At 50.6% G+C, this 25,317-nt stretch overlaps 1 protein-coding gene across 4 annotated transcripts in view; it reads left to right on the forward strand.

The window, feature by feature from the left end:
- Nfatc1 (nuclear factor of activated T cells 1) overlaps positions 1-25,317 on the forward strand; it is a 111,014-nt gene that overhangs the window by 16,427 nt on the left and 69,270 nt on the right. For all 4 annotated transcript variants that reach the window (XM_075968169.1, XM_075968171.1, XM_075968170.1 and 1 more), the window contains exon 3: positions 13,575-13,734. In XM_075968169.1, the coding sequence (XP_075824284.1) occupies positions 13,575-13,734 (160 nt within the window). The remainder of the gene's footprint in view (positions 1-13,574; positions 13,735-25,317) is intronic.

Here is a 25,317-nt window from a genome sequence, read left to right on the forward strand (position 1 = left end):
CTGTAAGGGGCAGCAATGGAAACTGAGGACAGGAGGGTGGAACAGAGCTGTTGTCCTGCTGGATACAGGCCTCTGTCAGTCTGTCCTCTGTCCCTCCCTCTGTCTGAGGACCTTAAAGGGCTGGCAGTTCAAGCCATGTCATCAGAACCTGTCAAGATTTATCTAAAATACTGGAAGCTAAAATACATAAACAACTGTTGGGCCTACTGTACTATCCCTGTGTTTACCTAAAACCAAGAATATTTCAACACTGGCCTCACAGCTCACAGCTATCGGCATTACATGATTTGTTTGTGGTTCATGGACAGTGAAGGCCATTGTTACTCACTGAGACTTAATGGGACTCCTGAGATCAAGGGAAGAGGGATGTCCTAAAATATAACCGAAGCCATAGCAGTAAGAGCCTTGTAGAATTAAGATTCAGGTAAGCACATGAGTGGCTTACTGGGGCTGGAGTGACAGGAACCACAGACTGGTGGCTTTCCCACCAGGCATCTGCTCTCTCCCAGGGGCTGGAAGCCCAAGGTGAATGTATGTGGTCAGCTGGCTCCTTCTGCGACTCCTTCCTCGGCTTCCAGATCGCTATCATCTCCCCCGTGTCCCACGGTCATTCCTCTGCCTTCCTTTAACTCCCTAGACCAGGATGCGGGTTCATGCTGGTGACACCACCTTGGTCACCCCTTTCAAGGTACTTTCTCCAGATCAGTCATCCTCTGGGGGTGCCAGGAGTTCAAGTTAAAGTGACGGGGACACAGTTCAAAACTGACTGCATGTCTTTCTTTTTCAGGGAAATAGCAAACCTCCTCTAAACATGAGATCTGCCCCCATGCTATGTTTTTTGGTTGGGTATTTCTGGTGGCGCACAGCTGGCTGGCTGCCCATCACAGCCTGCCGGCGTCACAGGCCCTGGAAGGCAGTTGATATTGTTTTCCTCTGCTTAGGAGCACTGACAGGAGCCTACTGGCCTGCGAGCCTATGGCCTCTATCTCGTGGTCATGAAATTCCTGTGAGCTAACACAAACACCACCCTATCCTGGGGGTTGAAGTTCTCCTTTTCCCACTGTTTTGCTTCACCTAAAATATGTTTCCTGGTCCCTTTTAGTGGATTTCCATAAACTCACTAATGGCTGCTCCAGGCAGCTGGGAGAGAGGAAACGTGGGGTGATTTGACCATCACTGTGAAGAAGCCAGACTCCCTCCCCACAGATGCTCTTAGTGGACAAGCACCAGGCAGCAGGGACCTGGAGGGACCCCTGGAAGGCTGTGTTCCCATGTGTCCCCTAAATTTGGTCTGCCTGAAGAGTTCCCCCGGGGTGAATCCCTGTCCCCACCCATCCTGGGTACGGTGCCTCCCTCATACTTTCAATTTCATTTGGGGATCTCGTTTGTTCTTTTCTGTGGTGTGCACTCCCTGTCCTGCTCAGGGTGCTCCAGTTAGCTCCATGGCAAAGATCAAGAGTGACACTGAATTCTTGGTACAATGGAAGAAATTACATTTGTGGCACTAATAGGAACAGTGGACAGGGTTTCACGGTTTTAGCCGCAGGCTCTAACTGGATGTTGCTGTGGGAAATGGCACAGTCATGTGGTGACATGCTTGAGTCTCAGTGATGGCAATAGCCGTGGCAGATGCCTTCTGTGCAGGCAGAGCCACCATTGTGTTGCTGCTGAGCCTGGGGAGGAGTGGGCCAGGGGTGGCCGTGTGAAACCAGGGCACTGACACCTAGTGAAGTGTGGGAAGAGCGCACCCCAGAGTGCCCGTGTCTGGAGATGCCAGTTCACATTAGCTTGTTCCTGGATGTGGTTTTCAGGTTGTGGCTTTTAAGGAATTGTGTGTAGTGTATGTACGTGTGTGTGTGTGTGTGTGTATGTGTGTGTGTATGTGTGTATATAAGTATGTGTATGTGTGTGTGTGTATGTGTGTGTGGAGATTGTAAGTCAACTTTGGATGTCTTTTTCTTTTCTATTCTCTCTTTCTTTCTTTCTTCTTGTTTTTGTTTTTTTGAGAAAGCACACAGACCCCGCTAGGCTGGTAGGCAGGTGAGCTTCAAGGATTCACTCACTTCCCCGCCCCCAGTGCTGTGGTTACAGATGTGTGCCACAGCTCCCAGCTCTACATGACTGCTTAGGCATGTTTACATAAACAGCAGGCGCTTCGCCGACACAGCCACATGAAAGGACTTTTGGATTAGCCCGAAGGACCTAAAGTTTAAATGACTGTCCATCCATCCCATCCAGACTTCACAGCGTACCTGTGCTGTGTGTCAGAGCGTGGGCCAGCTCTCCATAGAGGCATTTTCTTTCCTTCTAGGACAGGCTCATGGGACATGTCTTACTGTCCTAATGTCCTCAGCCAGCACGATCTCTGGACTTGCCTATAAAAAGGCAAAAATCACATGAGGAATTCAGATAAAAAGGAACTGGCTTGGGGCTAGTGGACAGCTTTTAACTGTGTCTGCGGCTTTAGTGGCGTGTTTGCTGAGTTGGGTTAGATGCATGAGCCATTGCTTTCTGAAGAATAGCATTCCCAAGGGGTGGGGCAGGCTTGGCAAACAGCTTTGATTCAGGGAAGCTGGCTTGGTTCAGATGATAAGAAACGGGTGCTCCGTTCAAATCCGTTTATGTCAGCCGTTGTTTCTTTCAGGCTTTGGCTGTGATGTTGGACGCCTTGATGATACCAGTGGCTTTGATGCTATGCACAAGTGTTAGCTTCAAAAGGGCCAGCCAGTCCTCTTGCATTTAAGGTTATCGGAGTAGCTCAGAGTTTATCCTACGTGGGAATAAGATTAAATACGCCTGTAGATGTTCACAGCAAATCCAGGTCTTGTCTTTCTCCATCCTTGCCCAACCACTCTCATCAGGGGATTTTCACTTCGGATAGCTGCTCGGTGGATCCAGGATTCTTGTAGCCCAGGGAGGACACAATGTCTGTGAAGATCATTCTGGCTCCTGCGGGTCCTCAGGTCCTTGGTGGTGACAGCCCACCTCAGGGCTCTGGAAGCCAAATTGGCCTCTTGGTGTCTCTGGCATCGGCCAAGAACATCCAGACTCTGGGCTCTGGGAGGCTCATTAGAGCCATGATGATTGTGGATTCATTACAAGGTAGAGTCTAGGAAGGCCCTGCCCTTCTTTAGAGCACAGAGGGGCAAATGAATTGGTGGCTACAGGGAGCAGAATCTTTCCAGTGAACTCGGCTGTGCTGTGGACTTAGTGGTGCTCACAACAGCTCCTTAGGAGATGGTTCTGTGACTAATAAAGCTGTTTACAGCCATTCCTAATCCCCTGTCCATACAAGGCCTAGTCTCCTCTATATAAATTTCAGTATCACACCAAAGGGTTATCAGTACTCTGTCTATACGATTCCCAGTACTCTGCCATAGGATTCCCAGACTTGATATCCAGTGCCCAGTACTGTGACCCTTGAGTGCTACTCTCTTCTTTAGTGCCAAGTTATTTCCAAGCGGTTCTTACTGCATCCTGAGGGTAGCATCTTAGCTCTTGTTTTAGGACCACCCTTCTAGGTGCTAAGTGTGTTGACTCTCCTGCATCTCCCCCTAGCTCTCGTCAGTGTGCAGTGTTCAAAGTCAGGTACTGAGTGAAACTTACTCGCTGTCTGGGAAAAGTCAGTGACTGGCATTGGGAGCTCACGGAGACTGCCTTCCCCTGTGCTCGTGAGAGCGTTGTAGCATCTCCACCCAGCAGAGCCAGACTCCTGTAGCAGGGGACACACACAGACAAGACATCCAGGCAGAAGCTCTGGTGGAAGAGGGCGAGGCTGCCACAGGTTGTGGGTCCACGGACGTGCACTTTGTGTTCTCAAGAGCTATCTGCTATTTGTTCTTGGTTTTGGCGTTGGCCTTTGATATCCCTGCCCCAGTTCCAGGAGAATGTCTCACCTGGTGGGGCGCCACACCCATCTTCTTTCTATGCTACAAAGACCCTGGATGTCTCTGGGAACTTGGAGAAGAAGGAGGGAGGGCTGGTTTGAGACTGGGAAGGAGTCTCTGTCACCCCATCCATATCTTAGGAGGCTTTGCAGATAAAGAAGCACTGGACCATGTCAGGTCCCCACACAGCCTCCTTATGACTGACAAAAGCCCAAGGAGGTCCCTTGTTAATGTGTCCAGATGATAATTGATAGAGCCGGGACAGGCGTTCAGGATGAGCTGATCCCAAAGCCTGCACCCCAAATGCTACCTCGGTTGTTCCATGGGGTCAGCTCTCACATGAGCCCTATGTAATACAGGGAGTGTGTAGGGGCTCCAGAGCAGGGCTGAACCCAGGCCTCCTTGAGGGAGAGCCAGAACCCAAGATCTCACTGGTCCTAGAGAATGGGGCTGCCTTCTAGAGCCTTTGGGGTTAAGACCTGGGAGCTGTCCACTCCTGCTGTGCCTCTGTAGTGTTATTGGGTGCCTGAGATGTTGGTTTCTTGTTCCTGGTGTCAGTTCACAGTTTGATACTTGGAGAACTGGCCTTGCCTCATTTACTTCTGCCTGGACAGTTAGCTTGCTGTTTCAGCTAGGACATTCAAGGAGACTATGTATGTGAAGCTCAATCAGTATAGGGGATGTTGGCCTTTGGTTTCCTCTGAGCGTTCTGTGAGAAAAGGGGAACTCACACACTTCCACGTTCCAGGAGAAAATAAGATGACAGTGATCTTATTGAGGATTGGAACTCAGGCTCCCCTGGTTGTCCTGGAACTCGCTTTGAAGGCCAAGCTGGTCTCGAACTCACAGAGACCCACTTGCTTCTGCCTCCCAAGTGCTGGGATTAGAGGCGTGCACCACCACCACCCAGCTGAGCTGAGAATCTTTAAATGCAAACCACCTAGACCTTAGTTGTTACTGGTCTCAGAAAAATCAAACTGCAGCTTCACGTCCTCAGGAGGGAAAAGAGGCTGTACCTGGTCTTGGTTGTCCCCAGTCAGGTCTGGGAGTGTTTTGGCTTGGAAGCTTTCACCAGTCTTGAATTTTAAGAATCTGCCAAATTGCTAAAACCCTGACTGGGAGGGAGTGTCCAAGGCCACTGACGAAGCGGTCAAATTTCTGCTCACGGGCTTCCATCTGAGGAAAGTTGTAGGGAGTCATTGCTAGTTAGAGTCGGGGCTGCCTGTAGAACAGTGGCTGCCTCGGGAGGAAACCCATGCGGGAAGTAATTGCTCACTTCTAATACACAACTGTTAGCTGCAAGACAGTAGGACTGTGTGTGCGTGCGTGTGAGTGTTTTTGTATGTGTGTATATGTGAGTATATGTGTGTGGTGTGAGTATGTGTGTGTGTGTGTCCTTAGGATCCAGCCACCACTAGTTTTTTCTTTTTCTTTTCTTTCTTGTTTTTTTCTTTTTTTAGAGGGAGGGGATCTCTTACTGTCCTGGAACTTGCCAAGCAGGCTAGGCTAGCTGGCCCTGGAGCCCAGGGATCCACCTGTCTTCTCTTCATAGCCACCATAGCCAGCAGCTGGCTTCCCCTCATACTCCCAGAATATGGGTTCTGGGGATTAAGCTCAGGTCCTGAGCTTGCAATGCACACATCTGACTGACGGCTAGCCCCCACAGTTTGCCTTTTTGTAATCTACTCTGAAGTCTCTCCCAGTGGCAGGAGTGTCGAGACCTATGCAGCCTAGTCTTAAAGACCTTTGCCAGGGGAAGCGCCTGTAAGGCAAAGGAGGACTTAGCTACTATGGAAGCTTAGGCACGGTATGTGGACACTGCCCACTACACCTGGCCAGCATTGCAGATGCAAGGGTTCCAGCCTCATCGGAAGGTTTCCCTTGGGACATACTGGTCATATGCACATAGTCTTCAGATGCAAACACTGCCGGGAGGTTTGGCATAGGAGTGGTCACGCACCTTTGCCCCTGCCATGATCAATCCTGCACAGGTAGGCACCCAGCTCTGCCCCTGCTATATGGGCTGCTGCTTCCAGAAGAGCCACTCAGGTCACCAAGATGCAGACTTTGAGACCACTGAAAATACTTAGCTCACCCAGCAGGCGAATGTGGCAGTATGTGCCTAAAGCCCCAGGTAGTGCCTTCCTATGATAACCCTGTTTTTGCTGGAACCAGGACTCGAGAACGAAGGAGGCCTGGGCAGCCAGTGACACTAATGGCCTAGAATCTCTAAGCTAGGCACAGAGCTGTGACACCTTAGTGGGTGTCCGACTATAGGTACTGATTCTACAGGAGACAGAAGCCCTGTGGCACGGCGAGGTTCTCTGACCTTGGGCCAACGTGCCTAGCCTGTTTCCTGTCTCCTGATGATTGAGGAATATCTGTGGGTGCTCTGTGTGTTGGCACGGACTTAACCAACTTGACCAGCAACCGTTTCGGTATCACTTGGACACCAAGTTGTAGGAAGTCACAGAAGCGCTGTGTGACTTGCTTATCCTTCAGCCTCTACTCCCTCGTGCTGCGTTCATGATATTGTGTTAGTTTGTTTTGATTTTCATTTTTTCGTAAATAACTCATGGCAGGTGTGGCCTAAAGCATTCTCATTATTAAAACATCAGGGATGTGTGCACGATCAGCGGCAGCTGCTAGGAGTTGCTCGGTGGCTAGAGAGAGGCACGGTGTGGAAGAGGAAGGGGGGTACGCAGGAGAAATGCCGGGTATGCAGAAGTTGGGCCTGCCCCAGGGCGGAGGGAGCAGGAAAGGGCACAGGGTTCCTTTCCCACGGAAATCCTCCTGGGGAGCGTTCTCCATCTGTCCTGCCTCCTTTCTTTGTTCTTTGTTTTCCAGCTTGAAGCAGGTGGGCAGGGCAGAGACCCAGAGTCTGGCCAGAGACCCAGAAGCTCTGGTCTCACCGTGCCGGGCTCATGAGTTCTGCCCTCCACCCACCCGGGTGCCAGGTGGTAAGAGTTATCCGGCCAATGATGGGATACCAAGCCCTAGAGGGCAATTCTTGAGCTTTGGATGCACAGGAGGAGGCTCCTGGGATGTCCTTGGGTCAGGGAGGTCTGGGAGTGAAGGGCAGAGTGTCCAAAGAACTGGAAAGAAGTGTTTCCTTGGAGACACTCCACGCCCTCATTGATGAGATCTCAGAAAGCAGCCAATGTATGAAGTCTGTTAATCTGCAGTTCTACTACACACATGTAGGCCTGGATGAACATACACTTGATTGTGTACACACGTGTGCCTCCTGTCTGTTTCCTGGAAGTTGCAGATTTGTGACTTTGACTTGGTCTCCTGAGCCAGCCATGTCCTTTGCTTCCTGTCACAGGGGCTGCCTGCCCACCGGACTCTGTTCCCCTCCTGGGCAGAAGTCCCTAGAATTCCCTGCCCCACACCCCACTAATGGAGCAGCACAGGGGTAGAATGGGAAGAGCACAGAATTGTGGAACACACACTCTGGGTTATTGCTTTTAGGCTGTGTTAGGTCCTAGAGCACAGGGAGAACTTTGCAGCACACAGCCGTCGTGGTAGAGGCTGGACCACACAGGGTGGAACCAGGCAGAGGGCAACTTCTTTACACCGAGTCCAGCTCTAGGCAGGAAACTTGGGGATCGGGTCACTTTCCTTCCCTATTCCTGCTTACACCTGAGGACCACACTGAGGACCTGTCTCCCCCTTGGATGTAGAAAGGAGTCACTTTTTAGTGGCATGCCCAGGATACTAGTCCAATAGACAAGCATGTCTGGACACTGGTCTCCGGCCAGGACAGTGGTGTTCTGGAGCCCTGAGAATACTCCAAGCTGTCCTAGGTAATAAGGTCTTGCTTGTACCTGTACCCTTACCAACTCAAAAGGAAACATTTTTGCTAAGGCCCTAACTGTTGAGGCCCCAGGTCCCTGAGGCCCTCCCAGCTTGTCTGAGAGAGGCAGGAGCTCAGGAACCGGGACTAGGCAGCCGGAAATCCTGTCAGAGGTGACCCTCGTGTTCAGGTGGAGTGAGGAAGGCATAACCCACACACCTGCTCCCCACCTGACCATCTTGAGGCTGTCCATCCTGTCTGAGGTGGCCATTGGTCCTCTTCTGTCCAGGCACCGGGTCAGTCTCTAGGAAGGCCAGCCCCGCTTGGGTGAGGCGAGCTTTCCCAAGCCAAGAGTCCTATGGTCAGGGGCCATGGCCCAGATGTGCCCTCTGGACAGTGTTGCTGGGTGGTCTTGGCTTGGCCTTGGATGGATGGACAGATGGAGCCCTTGAGGCCCAACCTTTACAAAACCAGCCAAGAAGTGCACTGATTGACTTCAGCAACCATTTCTCCTCCTGCCTGCCTCCTTCCCTCCCTCTCTCCATCCCTCCCTCCCCATTCTATCTTTCCCTTTCTCCCCATTCCTTTCCTTCCTGCTTTCCCTCTTTATTTTTTCTTAATTAAAGGAAGGCCCTTGTCTGCTTCCCGAGACAATGTGTTATAAAGCTGAAGTTCTTGTTTCCTTTAACTTGCTTCGATTTTCTTTCATGTGGGCAGACTTTGGCTTAGATTAGGCTTAGAATAGCGTCATGGATTTTAGGATGATGGAAGCACAGATAGCTCTATAAGACATGTACACATAGCGCTTTTATCTATGGAAGTTTCACAGTCAAAAGGATTTTACCCAAACTAAGCAAAACCGTGCCCCCCCGCAGGGTTCTGATTCCCAGGAATTACTCTGAAGCTCCTTTGCTGTTGTACCTGTATCTGGGATGACTTTCCATGGAAGCTGATGAATGCAACACGAGGAGCTGAGTTGAGCTCTCAGATGACACATAAAGCCGGAAGTGGCGTGAGGCTGGACTCTCCTAGGGCAAACTGGGAGGCAGAGACTGGCTTCTCTTTAGAAGGTCGTGGGCTGCCATATGCAGCAGGGAACCACCGGCGAGACCCGGTCTTAAGTAACGTGAGGTCGATGACCAACACCTTAGGCTGTCCTCACACATGAACATATACGTGCCAACCTGGGCTCATTACTGGGTAATCTTTTTTTTCTATTTCTTATTTTTTTTCTGTTTTTCCAAAACAGGGTTTCTTTGTGTGGCCCTGGCTGTCCTAGAACTCACTTGGTAGACCAGGCTAGCCTCAAACTCAGAGATCCTCATGCCTCTGCCTCCCATGTGCTGGGACTACAGATATGTGCCACCATAGCCCAGCTGCCCTTACTGTGTAATTAAAAAAATACATAAAAAGAATCACTTGCCATGTAACTTAGTCTGCCATGGTGATTGCTTTCAGCTCCAGCTCTCCAAATCTGCCCCTCACAAGTTTCAAAAGGCATTTTAGGTCTGGAGCCCCAGCATGGAGGGTCCTGGCTCTTGTCCTTCACCTCTGCCATGCTTGCCCTATCCTCTGAACACCCCTGGGCTTCTCAGAGCTCCATCTGTAGGTGTTTTAATGTGCACAAGACAGGAATCCAACCTTCAAAACCGACTGTGACACCATTGATACACCTTGGAACCTCGTATAGCATGAGCCCCATCTCGCCAGGGTTCGCAGCTCCTGCGTCTGGAATTTTCTTAGCAGTTGTTGGGCTCGGGTTTGGGGTTTGGGGTGGATCCCTTCTTCAGTCAGCAATTCCCTCCCTCGCAGCTATGCATTTTGTTTTCCTACCCTTTTCCTTCCTGGCAGAAATTGTTCCGGACACTCACACCCCCACACGGATCTCGCTGAAGGTGTCACTTAGGGCCCTCTGGATTTGGATTCCATGGCCTTTGTGTATGGGGGCAGATGCCTATGACCGTCCGTGGTAGCCCAGGTATCCAGTGACTGCTTTTAACCCACTTGCCCTTTCTACTGCCTCCCACACAGGTAGCTGTGAGGCCATGCCCTGCCCCCCTCCTCAGAGGTCGCTTAGGAGTTTGAAAGGGAGAGGAAATTGCGTGACATTCAGAGTCGTTAGAGGTCATCTACCCAACCTTAGCTTTGAGCCCTGGTGTTAGTAACACCTGTGCTTCCTGAGGGTCCTCCTGTGTTCCCTGGGACCTTGTGTGAGGAGAAATGCAAAAGGCAGAACTCAGAACAGGCACAAAGCAAAGCTCTGTCTTGGAAAACGGTTGCAAATGGACCTCTGTGGCCCACAGGTGCCTTCTGACACTTGAATGAGGTTCATGTTGGCTCCAGTCAAGGGCTGTGGTGCTTACATGACAGGCTTCGGAGCTGGGATTTGAGAGAGACCTGTGTGCCCCTGAGCAGCCTAGCTGAGCTGGATGAGGCATGGATGAGGTTGTGCAGAGGGGAAGTGATACTGGCAACCCCCAGTGGCCAGCTGGAGAGCTGAGTGCCCCAGAGAACCTCATGGTCCCTATGCTTCAGCCTCAGATGCTGGGCGATGGTGGAGCTGGGGATTGTGGGTCTCGTGTAGACAGGAATCAGAGAATGTGAGCCCCCTTTGGCCTCAGGTCTGTGATCTCATGAGGAGTTGGTCTCTGTGTTGTGACCTGTGTGCCAACAGCATTTTCATGCTTCCTGTCAGTGGGAGGCGGAGCCCTTTCTCATGGGAACAGTGATTCAAAACAGGAGAGCTGGTGGCTTCTCCCTGCACTACGCCCACATACCAAGCACTGTGGAAGGTCTGACTCGCCCGTTATCAGGGGAAGATGCCCATCATTCCCACGCAGCCTATCCCTCCTCCCTCCTCCCTCCTCCCCCAGCTTAGAGGCTACATTGGCCATGGTCCCTTCAGCTCCTACAGCTGGAGGCCATACAGTGTGTGACCCAGGACCCTCAGGACCCCAGAATCAAGAAAAAGCTATGCAAAAAATTTCTTACAAGAATTCAAGAAAAAGAAATTTAAATTTGTTCAAAATCACTGACTACTTGCTTTGAACAGGCTAAGAGGGGCAATGGGTGCTTGACGTGCCTGTGGGAGGAGGGCAAGCTCCAGATCACCTCCAATCTGCCTGCTTGATTCTGTAATGTGTTTCTTTTAATTATCACTACATATTTATCTCATTATTTAGTTTGTGGGCATGTCACAGTGCACACGTGGAGGACAGAGGACAACTTACAGGAGGGCATTCTCTTCTTCCACCACGTGGGTCCCCGGGACCAAACTCGGGTCTTCAGACGTGGTAGCAGGTGCCCTTAGCTACTGTGCCATCTCTCTGGTGCTTAGTTTGATTTTTAAAAGATTTCTTTTATTGCTTTTAAGTGTGTGTGTGGTGTGTGCATATGAATATTCACGCCTGCAGAGGCTAGAGTTGGCTACGAGCAGTCTGACACAGAAGCTGGAAGTAAACCTCGGATCCTTTGCAAGAGCAGCCGCTACTCTAAACCACTGAGCGTCTCTCCAGCCCTGTCTGTCATGTGGAGTGAGCAAGGCCTGACATTCCCTCTGTGGCATTGTGAGACTTTTCATCACAGACGGCAGTTTTAGACAGACACATGCTAACTGACGAGGGGTGAGCAGCAGAGTCATGGCCAGCCTCTGTTGGGGTGGCGGCTGAGCCCTGGGAAGTGTCGCAAGGTCCCAGAAGATCTTCAGGAAGACACAGGACAGAACTTCAGCAGGTGGTGAGGGGCCAGGCAGTCCCAGCTTTCCCAGCTTTGCTTCAGGGAGAGCAGAGCATCACTTTCTCGCAGATGTGTGCTTTGCCGCACCCACTGCCTTCTGCTCTGAATTCAGGGCTGTGTAGAGGGGCAAACAGCAGCACATGAAGCCAGTCTGGGGGGACAGTTTTGAAAGTGAGTAAAATATGTTAGGTTAATGTTACCACAAGTTGGGGCTGAGGTAGGAGGCTCCCTCATATCTCAGGGGAGTGTGAGGCTAATGCCTCAGGAACCCCAAAATGCTGACCCTGCATTTAGGATGGGGCAAATATTAATCCCTGATTTAGTTATGTGGACATCAAGTCAATGGCATTTATTCTAGTTGTGGATTAGGTAGTAATCAAAGTCCAGCTAAAAAGAAATATTCGTGTAATATAATGTGGTGTGGTGATTAAACCGCTTTTTACCATTACAGTAAGATGCTCAAAAGTTGGTTCATTTTTTTTTTAAGGCTGGGATACCAAATTCTATGTTTTCTGTAAAATTCATGCATCTCCACTCCCATTTATTTAGATGGTATCTTTGGATCACTGGTGTAGGTTTTAAAGTATGCAGGGAACTTCAAATGACTTCATTTGTAGAAGTCAAGGGCTCTCCTGGCCTGCTGTTCCCTGGGTTGCTTTGAGTGTGACTTCCAAAAGGCGTGGAACTGAATTCACCATGTGCACAAAATTTTGGGTCAGTCCTGGGCACTCATCTTCAGCGGGCAGTCACAGCCCCTATGTCTGATGTCAGAGACCACCCCGGGGACAGCAGAACCATGGCAGTGCCCTGAAGTTCAGACCCCAGGAGGGCGGCAGTGGGCAAATGGTATTCAGCCATTTCCTCCTCCAGCCCTGTCCCCAGCTCTGATCCGAGGTGCAGTCCTGTGGGGTTGGAGAGATGTCGGATTTGTGGTGGACATTTCCGTCCAGAGCTGACAGTCTTAAACATGTAAGTCATTCTACATCCTGCTCCTTCCCACAATTTCTGTCTGTCACACTCTTTTTAAGCATTTCCTAGGGGTTGAAACTAGTTCTTTTCATTGTGAAGCTTTCGTTGTTTTGTTTCTGTTCACGGCAGAGCATAGTCTCTCTGAGTGAATAAGAAACTCAAATGCACATATAAGAAATACGACAGAGAGCCACAGGTGTGGGCTGCTTCGCAGTTGCCTCCCACACCACACCTGGGTACCCATGCTGCCTCTGGCTTTGAGCACTGTGACCCCACAGTCCTGGAAACACATCCCCTCCTGGAAGCAGGAGGCTGCTCGGCTCCCATGGGGCGCCTTCCCCAGGATGCGGGCCTCCTTCCCGGGCCGAGCCCTCTGCTCTGTGGCTCTTCCTTCCGCCTGACAGCTTCTGGAAACGGGGTGTGTGACATACACAGGAAACGGCCCTGACAGGCGTAGTGTGAGCTGCCGGGTGCATGGCAGCACTTCTAGTGTCAGGAAGCCTGTCCCTTCTGTAACGCTGCTCTGAAGCCGCAGCCGGCCAAGCTCCGCCACCAGCCAGCATTCATCTGTGCTAGGCAAATGCAGCCCTTCAGGACTGTGGGTTTGCGAGTCAAATTCCTGCAGGGATGTCCTGGCTTGTACCCGTATAGTAGCAAACACAGGTGCATCTTGTTAGAATTGGAACGGAAACAAGGGACATGCCAGTCTGGAGGAGGGAGTGGGCCCAGGAGTTCCTTCTTTCTCTTGGGTCTGCTGTAACTTAGCATTGTAGGGTAAGTTATTCCTAGAGCCCCATTTGGTCAAGGGTGCCTCTCAGGGCTTCCCCTAGAGGAAGGTGTCCTTTACCGTTCCTCGCAAAGGGTATTCAGAAGCCTGCATCCCACTGGTGGCTCTGCTAGCTACGAGCTGGCTATCTGTACCTCTTCATTGCTCTGGGTAGTAGGTTTGGTTAGCATCTTAAAGACTGGCTGGTTTCTTTTATTTGTGAAGCACTGGCAAGCTGTGACCACACATGGTGACATAGCCACAGTGGCCATACAGAGACTTTCCTCTGCCGTCAGGATGCTAAGGGTGTTGTGTCTGTCAGCGGTGAGCGCTGTCCCGCTGCCGGTGCCTCGGGGACAGCGTGGGCGACTGTGTCTTGGTGTCTACCTGCACTAAAAGCTCCTCTGTTCCTTTGCAGCCCATCTTTACCCGCCCTTGACTGGCAGCTGCCATCCCACTCTGGTCCGTATGAGCTTCGGATCGAGGTGCAGCCCAAGTCCCACCACAGGGCTCACTATGAGACAGAAGGCAGCCGGGGGGCTGTGAAGGCCTCAGCTGGAGGACACCCCGTCGTGCAGGTAAGGCGTCTGCTGTGACCTGCCAATAGCCCATGCCTTGGCATTTCTCAGTCTAAAACTGTTTTTGGATCCACAGCTAGGGACTTTGCTCAAACTTTAAACACAATCACCTCAGAGCTAGTTAGTTAGACGTGCGCTATGTAATGTACCTCATTTCCTTCTGAGTAGGGATGCTCCTCATCTTCTGTATGGTTATGCCCCAGTAAAAACGCCAGAAGTGAAGATATATTCACTATACCTCACTGACCTTGTGTCTTCTCATAAGCACAGCATAGGCAGAATGTCAGCCACTCCTCTCGTCACAGAGGGGCTGGCTGAGTAAAATAAGAAAAATTCAAAGTGTAGTTTTCTGAATGGGCATCACTTTCATACTAACCTAAAGTTAAAGGGAAGAAGATAAGTGGAACCACGGTGAGTCAGGCGCCGTCTGTGGGTACCATACAGTACTTTTCGTGACGTCTGTAATGGTTTAAAGGCTCGCCCCAAACTGACTTACTCGCAGGCCTGGTTCCATTGCATCAACCGTTCTGCAACCCTATGTTTCCCTTTCCGAACGCTCTGCCCCTGGAGCAGATGCAGACTCTGCACCCACACCACAGACAGGGAATCAGTGGTCAGCCTATGCTTGTGCACCTGCCTGGAGGTGTCAGAGGTAGGGTCTGAGGGAGCAGGTAATGAGATGGCGTGCCAAGGGGAAGATGGCTGAGACGGGCACAGTCACACCCCTGGGACTTTGGGAAAGGAAACATACTCAGAGGGGAGATTCGATGCTCACCCCTGCTGGCCAGGAGGCACATTGGAAACTAGGAGGTCCTAGAACATCACAGATCTAGCTTGCCCCTTCTCCGCCTGCACATCAGTGCGACATCCCAAGAGGCCGTACGAGGTTGTCCTTGCTTCCCTGTGTCACACCTGTTACCTTGTGAGTTTTAGACCCCCCAGACATTACTGTTTTAAGTGGCACAGAGAAGTGCTTGTTTCTCTGGCTGGCTCTGGTCACATGGTGTTATAGAGAGCTCTCTATCCCAGTACCCCAACATCATAAACCCAGGTGCCCAACCCTGTTATTTCAGGACTGATGCAGACTGGAAGGGGGACTCGACAGGGAACCATGTACTTTTATTTTATTCCATTTAGGTAAATAAAAAGCTGGCCAAGGCAGGAGGCCATGGAGACAAATGGCTGTTTGCCAACGCAGCAATCAGCCCCATGGCATGAGCCAAGCGAGGTGCAGAAATGAGGCACTTTAGCAGGGCTTGTGGGTGATATTAAGGTGATATTTGTGGCCCGTGTGCCTGATGCCAATTAATACCCACTTTGTTAGCGGCTTGATGTGATAAAATGCGGGAGAGACGTCAGCACGCAGCAGCCAGCTTGACATTTTAAGTTTCTACCTCTTCCCAGGTGGAAGTCAGGTAGAGCGGGCCCTCAGCTGTGCAGGGTAACTACAGGTATTTACCGCTCCTTTCCTGCCGTGGTCGGCACTGAATGGAAGTGCATTATTGCTGAATGGAACAGGTTTTAATAAGAGAGGGCGTAAGCCCGTTAAAGGAAAGCAGGAAAGTTAGCGGAGAGATAATGGCCAGCCTCCTCCACTTACTTGGATCATATAGGCAAGGGGCGCTGGGCAAGAGCCAGGGGGTGGAAATAGTGTGCCTTCCGCAGAAAGATGAAGCCATGGACACGAATCTGTGCCTTTCGGGGTTTCGTTGATGGTGGTTGTAAGAATCTCAGTCACTTTGGGAAGACAAAGCTAGGAGGAGTGTGGGGAGCCCTTGTGTTTGGGTGGGGGGAGTTTGCTGTCTGCCAGCCTCTGATACTCGTTGACTGTGTGTCAGATGCCTAGTGGACCTGCAGCCCCTAAAGAGCCAGGCTGTGGGCATCTTGGGCACAGGGCAACGTTTATGTACCAGTGCAAATAATATCCAGGAAATTGAGGCATTTCTGAGGAATGATGAAATTTAAAACAGCGTTTAAGAAGCACCCTCTGAATTATTTAAAGTGGTATTAAGGGAAGGTGGCAAAGTCAGGTCAGGCCGGTGCTGCTTCCACCAAACAGCCACCCCCTTCCCTAACAGTGTTGATAGGCAAAGAAAAACAACCCCTAACCAAAAATGCCAGGTCCTGTGGCATGTCTCATGGTGAGAAATTAGGAACCCAAGGAGTTTCCTGGAATATTCTTACAAAGTAAGCTCACACCTATGCCAGTGTGAGGTAAACAGCTAAAAAGAGGGCATTTTAGGGGGGTTGTTTTCTTTTTTTGGTTGGTGGACCACAAATTAGATAAAAATAGAATTTACACATAATTATGAAACACGCAAAAATAGAAAATTCTCTTGGTTGCCATGAAAGCGCCGTAACCACAAAGTTCTACCCCAAGCTTCTGGGTTCTTTTGACACACCCTTTAGTGCCATCAGCTCTGTGCCTAACCTTTTAGCTCTCAGAGGTGGGTACATTGCACAGTAGTCTGGGTGAGGCCACGGGCCAGCCCACATGTCCGGTATGCAGCCACTGCACAAGCCACTGTGTGGCCAGTGGTATTTGTTGCGCTCCTAACTGTTCCTCCATCTCACACATGAGCCCCTAGAAGCTCCCTTTGGTCCAGCCTTGTCTCTGTAGTGGATCCAGCATCCTCTTTTCCTCTGTGTCTCAAGAAGTTGTCCATAAAGACAGCAGCAATCTGCAGAATGGGAGACCCTGCAGAAAGGGAGGAAGATGTGCCCTTAGAGCCGGGGTCCAGAAAGAGCTCACATCAGTGACCTCTTCCTTGTATGTACTGTCCAGGAACATACGGACCAGGCTTGGACATATTGGGAGAGTCAAGGGCATGCATTTAAGAAAAGGAAGGGGCAGCTGCATCAGTGAGGTCAGTACCTGTGAAGGTCCTGCCTGAACAGCCAGCTGTGTGGTGGGAGGACTCTCCCTCTGACACAGACTTTCATTTTGAGCAGTGTTCTCGTCTCGGGATCATTGTTTCCCACCAGGATGGGGTCACTTCTGCTTCCGTTATGCCAGGATCTAAGTATCCAAAATGGCCACAGGCTCCCACTAGCCGTTCCATTACCACAAGCTACCCAGTCTTCAAGAACACTGGCTTAATAATCTGACGTTATCTAAAAAACCAAAACCAAAACAAGACAAGACAAAACAAAACAAAACAAAAAATCATGCCAAATCAGAATGAGCAGCCATGAGTTACTCTGGACTCAAGGAGGGGCTGGTAAGGGCTTACCTTTAGACTGTCTTGGCAGACCCCAGGATCAGTTTGAGACCCACCTTGCAATGTCTACATGGACATGATCTGTGCAAAGTCTGTGGGGAATATCCTTGGTGACATGGTAGCTCCCCTTATGTCCCTCCAGTTCCACTGTCTTCCATTAGTTACCAAGACAGGGCCTCCTACATCTGTCTACAGTGTGCTGTGGTCTTGCTTCCAATGTCACACTGTAGCCAGTAAGAAAAGGCCTAAACTTCCTTTGACTCTGAAATTTGCTTTGGTAGACCAGATGTCTCAATTACTCTGTCTAAGGTAGAGGCACCTGCTTCTCCAGCTCCCCACAGTATGACTTCAGTATCGAGCATCACCCCTATCCAGCAAGGACCTGCCTGACCTTAATCTGGCCTCTGGCTATCAGGTCTCTGTGACTGTTGGGTCTTGGCCACTGCTGACAGAAGTGGCTGAGGACCCAAATTCTCCAGAAGTGAGGCAGGTAATGCCTAGGTTGTCCTAAAGTGAACTGTGGCCTTGTAGGCTCCTGTCTTTAGGGGCCCTGACTGCAGTGCATTGTGGGGTCTGAAGATCACCTCCCACCCTGGGGGTCACCGTATCCAGCTCTGCTTACCAATCACCAAAATGACTTGCCTGATAGTATCTGCGCATCACACACAGGCCCGCTCTGCTTGAATAATTGATAGACCACTGACATATGAACACTCAGAAGCTGGCCGGTTCCTAACATTTAGGTTTGCAGCATGGGTCTTGCCATTTAGAACAGGGACCAGAGGAGCCCCTGCCTGGCCATGAAGGATTCAAGTCAAAGAAACACAGATAGATAGCGACCCAGACAGGTGACCCTGCACTCAGCATGCATAAGTAATATACTCTCAGGGCACAGACAATCGGTACTTGAGAATCTAAAGGAACCAGGGCAGTGCCATAGAGGAAGCCATCATAAGCCTTGGCTTGTGTTCACTCACCAGGGCCAGGCAGAGGCCAGTGGGGTCTCATGACCTTAGGGACCCTTCAGAGGTCACTTAACTTGCTCCCTCCCATATAGATTTATGGCAGATGATTTTTCTGTCCTACATGACATTTGGCAGCTGAGGACGTCCACTGGGGGATGACTTGCATTTCTCAGGTTGTTAAAATTGTCCTCGAGCCAGGCTGTTGTTATAATTACGTTTCTTTCTTGGTGGTGTCTTTCCTCAAGTCCCAGGGGGAGGTTGAGAGTGGTGAAAATACTGTGGAAGGGGGTTGGTGAGGGTGTCTGACCTGCGGTTAGAAGGTCATTTGGTTCAGTGGCCTGGGATGCTCTGTCACATATGAATCTGCTTTCCCCAGTCTCCCAGGCTTCTCCTCTGGAATGTGCACACCTGGAGGCCAACAGAGCCAGGGTCCTTCAAGGGCCAGAGAGGGGTTTTGTTAGGTGTTCTGGTCAAAGCAGCAGGGCAGGGGTAGGGGTGGGGGTGGGGTATAAAATGCAGCACTTCACTCTGCCTGGGGCAGCAAGCTGTTAAAACATGCACGTCGCAGAGGTTAAACTGCAGCCTTGACCCCGAAGCAGAAACACGCTGGCCTTGGTCTGCCCAGAGTCAGCCAGCTGCATGAGGTCTGGATTAATTTTTTATGGATCCGACTGGACAGTGCACAGAGTCCTCTCTTCTTTCAGGGCCTTTCAATGCAAACATTTTCCAGTCCCTGCCCACCACGCACAGGCTGACCGACTGTTGGTCACGTAGATGTTGCTTCTCCCTTTCGCACATGCCCTCAGCCCCCAAGTCCATTGTTCAGAAAGCACAAGGGTTTCACGAGAATGCCCCTGAGCTCACTGCAGCTTTACTTACCGTACAAGCTCCCAGTGGCACAGCTAAGGGTCGACAGACAGCTGGTGGTGAGAGACGAGTTGTACTGGGAAGACCTCTGGGGACAACTCCCACACCAGTGTGACAGTGGAGTGGAGATGGCCCTGTCGGCTTGTTTCAGAACCCTGCTGTTGAGTAGAGTGGGAAGCTGCGAGGCCACTGTGTGTGCCTGCGAGCAAAGGCAAGGCAGGGCTACAGGCAGAACCATCCCCTCCCCGCAAACAAGAAGCCTCCAGGCCTGTCACCAAGTCCCCAGAGAAGACTTGGAAGCTGTGGCTTCTTTGTTCCAGACTAGAGAAAGTTTAACGATGACATCTTGGGCATGGAAACTGCAGATGGCTCTCTCGTCGCGTGCCAGCCGAGCTTGTTCTTAGGGTCCAGACGAGAGAGACCCAGTCGAGCTTCTCTCCTACCCCGGGATCTCAGCTGCCGAACTGGGGTGCCGTGAGATGAAGAACGTGACTGGAGACGAAACAAGAACCAGCATTTCTAGCAGCAGTGACCAGGAAGAGGCATGTCTGGCTCCTGGCCGTGCATGGACCCCCTTCCTGGTGACTCCGTGGCTTTCACTGGCCCCGAGGACCTATAGGCACCCCGAGTGTCACAGTTTACTCCTGAGAAGCTGTTCAGATGTATTCTCTCAGGAGTCGGTCAGGGAAGGACTGGTGCTTTGTCTCTGAGTCTGTTGTGTGACTGTCCCCAGTGTGGGGCCACCATGGGAGGTAGGGGTACAGAGAGAGACTATTTTTGTATGCCTACCCTGGCCCAGCAACCTTTTTTTTTCTGCCACCTGGAAGAGGAGAACACTGGCTCCTTCCTGTGGGGATGGAGGCAGTTGGCTCTGTATCAGCACAGAGGGCCACACACACAGTCCCCACCTCACTGGTCATGTGAGTAGATGCCCTTAGCATGGAACTCAGGGCCGAGAGATGGGGCAAAAGGAGAGCCGGTGCCTCTGGTGTGACACACAGGATCTAGGGTAGCATTATGGGACCAGTGCAACAAGAAGCCTTGGTGAGCTTTAAGTATCTTCAATCCTTCCTATCACATCCCAGCCCTCCATCCTCCCTCGGCATTCCTGGGGCCCTAATAGTCTAACGGCAAGGCTCAAATTCTCTTACATTTACTCTGTGCATGCTAAACGCATGCCCTGAGCCCTGGTAGCCACACTGTAAACAGCAAAATTCACCAACGTGCTGGCAGCCACAGGCTGAACTCTACAAGCTGGAGGGGTCGGGGTTCAGGACAGCAGCCATGTTCTCTGGGGTTTCTTGCATGTCTGGGTCTGAAATCCCCACGGTGGCATGTTGCGACACACTACCTGGCATGGTATAGGAGGCCACTCCTGAGGGGCCTCCGCCCTGTGTACAAGGTAAGCACTAGCCTAGAGTGTCAGTGTGGAGCCTGAATGAGTCCCAGAGGGTGGACAGGCGGCTGCTTCCGAATCCTTTGGGTAGGGAGGGAGGAGCCTATGTCGGGAGTTTCTGTACCTGCTCACCAGCTTTGCAAATGGAATCTGCTAGCTTTTGGTGCCTCTTTCCTTGGATTTGGGTGGACAGAGAGTGGGTAAAGGCTGCCATCTGCAGGGCCAGCCTCAGGGATGCTAAATGCCATGCTTAACACAGAGATAATCCAGGTTGGTATGCACGGGGCTGATTGGGCTGTGATTCCTGGCCATGCTGACAGTTCCTAAGGACACCCAGGCCCTGGGGGCTCTTGCAGAGAGGTGAGCAGTGCGATCCGCCCCACCTGTATGTTGCCCGAGTTTGTGCCTCTCTTTGTCCCCTGGCCCCTTTCAACCCCTCAGGCCTGGCAGGAATCAGCCCTGCCCAACAGTCCCACTGAGCCTGTGCAGAACAGATGGGCCGTGATTCGATCACATGCCCTTGATTTAATATCCCCACACTACCTTGCTGATGCCCAGATCTTAAAGGGTGATCCCATCCACTTCCATCCAAGAAACCTTCAAGTAAGGGGCATTTCCAGCAAGGGTGGGGGTGAGGCTCCCACTCTCCCAAGCCAGCATGCAAGGCAGGAAGGTTGCCATTGGAGAAGAGCAGGGGTGCTGGTCTAAGATGCACATCCGGGTGCATCCAGGTTGTGGATGTGAACAGCGTCCTCCGATGTTCATTCTGAGCTGTTCTGTGGCTCCTACTTGACAGGTCATAGAATTAACATCAGATGGTGGTCTGAGGCTCAGGCCGTGTCCCCCTACCCCACCTCCTGTCTGCCCCAGCCTTCTTCAGGCCAGGAGAGGAAACATGAAATTTGTGAGGGAATTATTTCCTGGGATGGGGCCAAAGCTCACTTTCCAGGACCCTATAAGAAAGTGGATCTGGACCCTTTGACCCCAGGACGGGCGGCACTTGAAGCATCTGCAAACGTGCTCTCTGAACGTGTGCAGTGCTTCAGGGGGCCATGGATGAAGACAACAGGGAGCCAGGGTTCTAAAATCTGACCGGCCAAACACCTCACCAGTTCCAGCTGCAGGTGAGCCATGAAGCTCACAGTCCATCTCTGAAAGCCATGGAGTGTGGCTTCCTCCATGAGAACCTGCACTAGGGCCTTTTATCTCAGAAACTGTACCAGATTCTGGGGAGAGGGTAGTCCTGGGAGGTGGGAAGGAAAGGCATGTTTGAGTCCAGTGCTTCCATAGACAGCACATGCTTTCTCACTGGGGCTTCAGGATGGCAGACTTTCTCCTCAGAGAGACTCTTCGCGGCACTGGGGATGAAGCTTGGGTCCTTGGATGTACCAAGCAGGCATTTTGCCTCTTGAGTTACACCCACAGCTCTGAGACATCGTTGAGTAAATTAAACAACTCATTATTAGAGGCCTGGATCAGCCTCAGGCCCTCAGCAAGGTGGGATGACTTTGCCAGTGGGAATCAAGTCCCCGTGAAGGTGTCACATGCAAGGTTCTCAGTGAGGGCCTAGCAGGCATTATCAGTGTGTGTGGTCTCTAACTTACATACCTTTGAAGTATTTACACAGATACACCCATTTCGGTTCATTTTTTTATTAATTTGACTTCTCAGAAAGGTAGAGAAAATGTGTACATGGAAAGACATGAAGGAGCTACGTGCAGCCTCTCACGGTGTCCCTGTGCGGCCCTCAGCTTCGGGCTTTACTGGAAGGGGCCATGTGTATACTGGCCACCATCCCTCGGGATCTGAGGAACAACTGTCTGTGTTTATAAAGATGGTTTTGGTCTTTAGTATGATGATTGTCTTCATGGGAAGAGTCCTCAAAATTACGTTGTATAAATTAAGAACTGCTGTGGGCGCATGACACGTATGTGCACACACAAAACCAAGTGCACACACTACCATAACCGTGTGCTTGCTCACCCAGGCACACATTCATGAAACAAATTGCACAGGCTCCAAAACACATGTGTGCCCATACAATTCAGGGTGAAATGCACACCACATACACACATACATTATGTACATTCATAACATACACATGTGCATGAATCCCAGTCGGTCATATTTACAGACACTTATATGCTCATATATGTATAAACACATGCATAGACATACACATGTCACATATATCAGTATATGCACACACGCACACACATACACACACTTGTACCACCGGAAAGCAAGGGAATCGTTGTGTGCAGACACTTAGTCACTGACAGAAATTCTGTGGGTAGCCCACTGAGCAGCAATGATGGTAACTTTGTCTTCTGTGCTAGGGAGCTGTGCCTGGAAGCTCTGCCCGGTGCCTGCCTGCATCATGGGGAAGCCCTGGGACCTTATGTCCTGAGCCCATTTGCTGGGACACAGGAGCTCAGGCAGTGGGTGTTCCCACCTAGTTAGGCAGAACAGGACAAGCATTGTTTGTCTGGCATCCTTCCAGGTGCTGCTGAGTACGTGAAGCTGTTTTTGTTTTTGTTTTGTTTTTGCAATATATGCTAGGCAAATCATTTACCACTGACCTACATTCCTAATCTCCCTTTTAACTTCTAATCTTGAAATAGCAGTCTCCTTGAGTTGCTCAAGCTGGCCTTGAACGCACTCTATAGCCCAAGCTGACTTTGAATGTGTAATCCTTCTGCCTCAGCTTTCTGAGTGCTGAGATTATGGTCCTGCACCACACAGCCTGACTCTGAAGTTGTGCTTTAATTGTTCTACTGAGTGTCTGCGAGGGGTCCTGACCCCACTGGTCACTCCTTTCCTCCCAGACAGGCACATGGTGGCATCTGGAGTGACAAACAGTTCCACAGTTGTGGTGATGTTCCCGTGATGGTTGTTCTGAAGGGGGTCACCCATGGTTAAGAATAGCAGCTCCCCAGGGTTGTGCCTCTCGCTGAAGTTGGCGTGGTAGCCCCCACCTCACTAGAGTGACATTTGGCTCCCACCTTCTCAAGTTGTGAGGCAGGAAGCTGGTTCAGACCTGGCTCCTGTGGGTGCATCGAGGTCTCCGGGGCAGAGTGATGAATTCCCAGGGTGCCTCTTGCCCTGCCTGGAGACCAATGCTCTGCAGTCTCCAGGAGAGGGAAATAGAACTTCCAATAACAGAAAACTTCCCACCTCCTGGCAGTGGTGTTTGTAATGAAGAATTGGGGCTGAGAACAATCTGAGATAATATGAGTTAGTAAAACACGTGGACTCTTGGTTAACCAAATAAAGGGAACTGGGTTTAAAAAAATAGTGAAACCCACCCTGGTGTGATCCCCAGCAGGAGGAAAAACGAGACCAGTGTGTGAGCCGATATCTCTCGTCTTCTGGGACGTGGTGGCATGCTCATGTTACTCAGGGTCTTAAATACAAATTTCCCTTTAAGTTGATTACTTCAAGTGCACGTTATGTCCATGTGGAAGACTGTCACATGACGCTGGCCTTTGCTTAGTAACCAAGTCAGAATGGCTGGCTGAAAGGCAAACTGTTTTCCCCAGCTAATTGGCACTGCTAATTCAGATCTTCCCTCTGCCGTGTAGGAAGGTGTGCACGCTGGCCCAACTCCAGCACTGAATAAATTTGTCCTCCATCAGTCCGTTGGCCTGTCATTTCCCTCTGTAAGTGCTGAGGTGGCACAGAAGCTAAAAACAAACATTTTAATGTGCAGGAAACTGAGGAGTGCTTACGCCTTGCAAACGAAGTGATGCATTTTGCTTCGTTTAGAGGGAAGCCGAGGAGACTTGGGTTTGACAGGTAACTTTAGAGATGTAGTTCTGACAGACATTGTGAGAAGCCGGAGGGAGATGGTCCCTGCCGTGGGATGTGTGAAGCAGCTTAGATTTCGTCTCTTAAAGTGAACTTCGTGCTTTAAATAATAGATATTTACCTCCCAGGTTAAGCCTTAAATATTCCTATTTTCACTGAAATGGCATGTTTCTAAAGGATAAAATTATACCGTGTTCACTGCCTTCCATCCCGTAGGAAGCCTGGAGTAGCAGGGGTCCTGGGGGAATTTTCAGTTGTCATTTTAAAGTCATCTGACCCAAGCCAGGCTTGGCCTTGGGCCTCTCTGAGGATTGCCCACTGAGAAGGTTTAGGTTGTAGATTCATTTATATATTCTTGTGTTAAATTTCACAAGATAGAATACTAACTGGCACAATTTGCCTCTGAATTTCTGATTTTTATTTATTTATTTACTTTAGCACTTCACATTGTAAAACTATTCTAGCTCAATACAGAGTAATGGTTTCTTAGTGTTTTTATCCCATTGCAAGAAGCAAGTGCCTGACTCCCAGGTGTTTAGGGGCCTGGACCAACCAACCTTGGTTGATGATCATTCTGGGCACTGTTTGCTCTACACTGAAGATTTAGACAGTTGCTAGCCTAAGATGGCAGAGTTAGCTTTCTGTGCTGATGGCCTTGGGTGGGAGATTCTATGTAGTATCCATCCATTTAGCCAGCTAGTCCCACGGCAAATTGGGGAGAGATTTCTTTGTATGCTTTGACTCACCAGTCTTAATCAAGGGTTTTTACTGCTGTTGTCTTAGAATGGCTGGGCATCTGTGGTCTGTAGGCACCCTTCACACTCACATATATGTACCTTGGTGCTTAGCCCACCTGAACATATCCACACAGGTGTTTACTGAATCTGTCTGAAGTGATCGAGTTCATGGGCTCCGTGACTACATAACAAAATAAAAACAGATGCCTGGCCCATAACTCCTGACCCAAGCCCAGAAAGAAATCTTTCCAACCTGACCTAGTGTCTATGAGTATGCAGGGAAAGACAGACACAATTACACTGCCACACCAGACTGTCTCGTGCAGGGGCTGACACTTATAAAACCACCCAGGTGATGGTCGGAGTCTGTCGGCTGCACCACATGCGTCCAGGGTTTGTCACAGGACGAGCATTGATTTTTAAGCATGAATCAGAGGTGCTCGTCATGCTGAGCAGAGGCCCGGGAGACAAAGATTCTCTTGGAGTCACCTATGGTGTCAGGGAGTGGCTGCAGATTCAGGCATACCGCAGCAGCATCTCCCACCTCTGCAGCACAGATTCTCCTGTCCACAGTTGTGACGCCTGCA

The sequence above is a fragment of the Microtus pennsylvanicus genome, chromosome 4 (genome assembly GCF_037038515.1).
Source record: "Microtus pennsylvanicus isolate mMicPen1 chromosome 4, mMicPen1.hap1, whole genome shotgun sequence".
NCBI lineage: Eukaryota > Metazoa > Chordata > Mammalia > Rodentia > Cricetidae > Microtus > Microtus pennsylvanicus.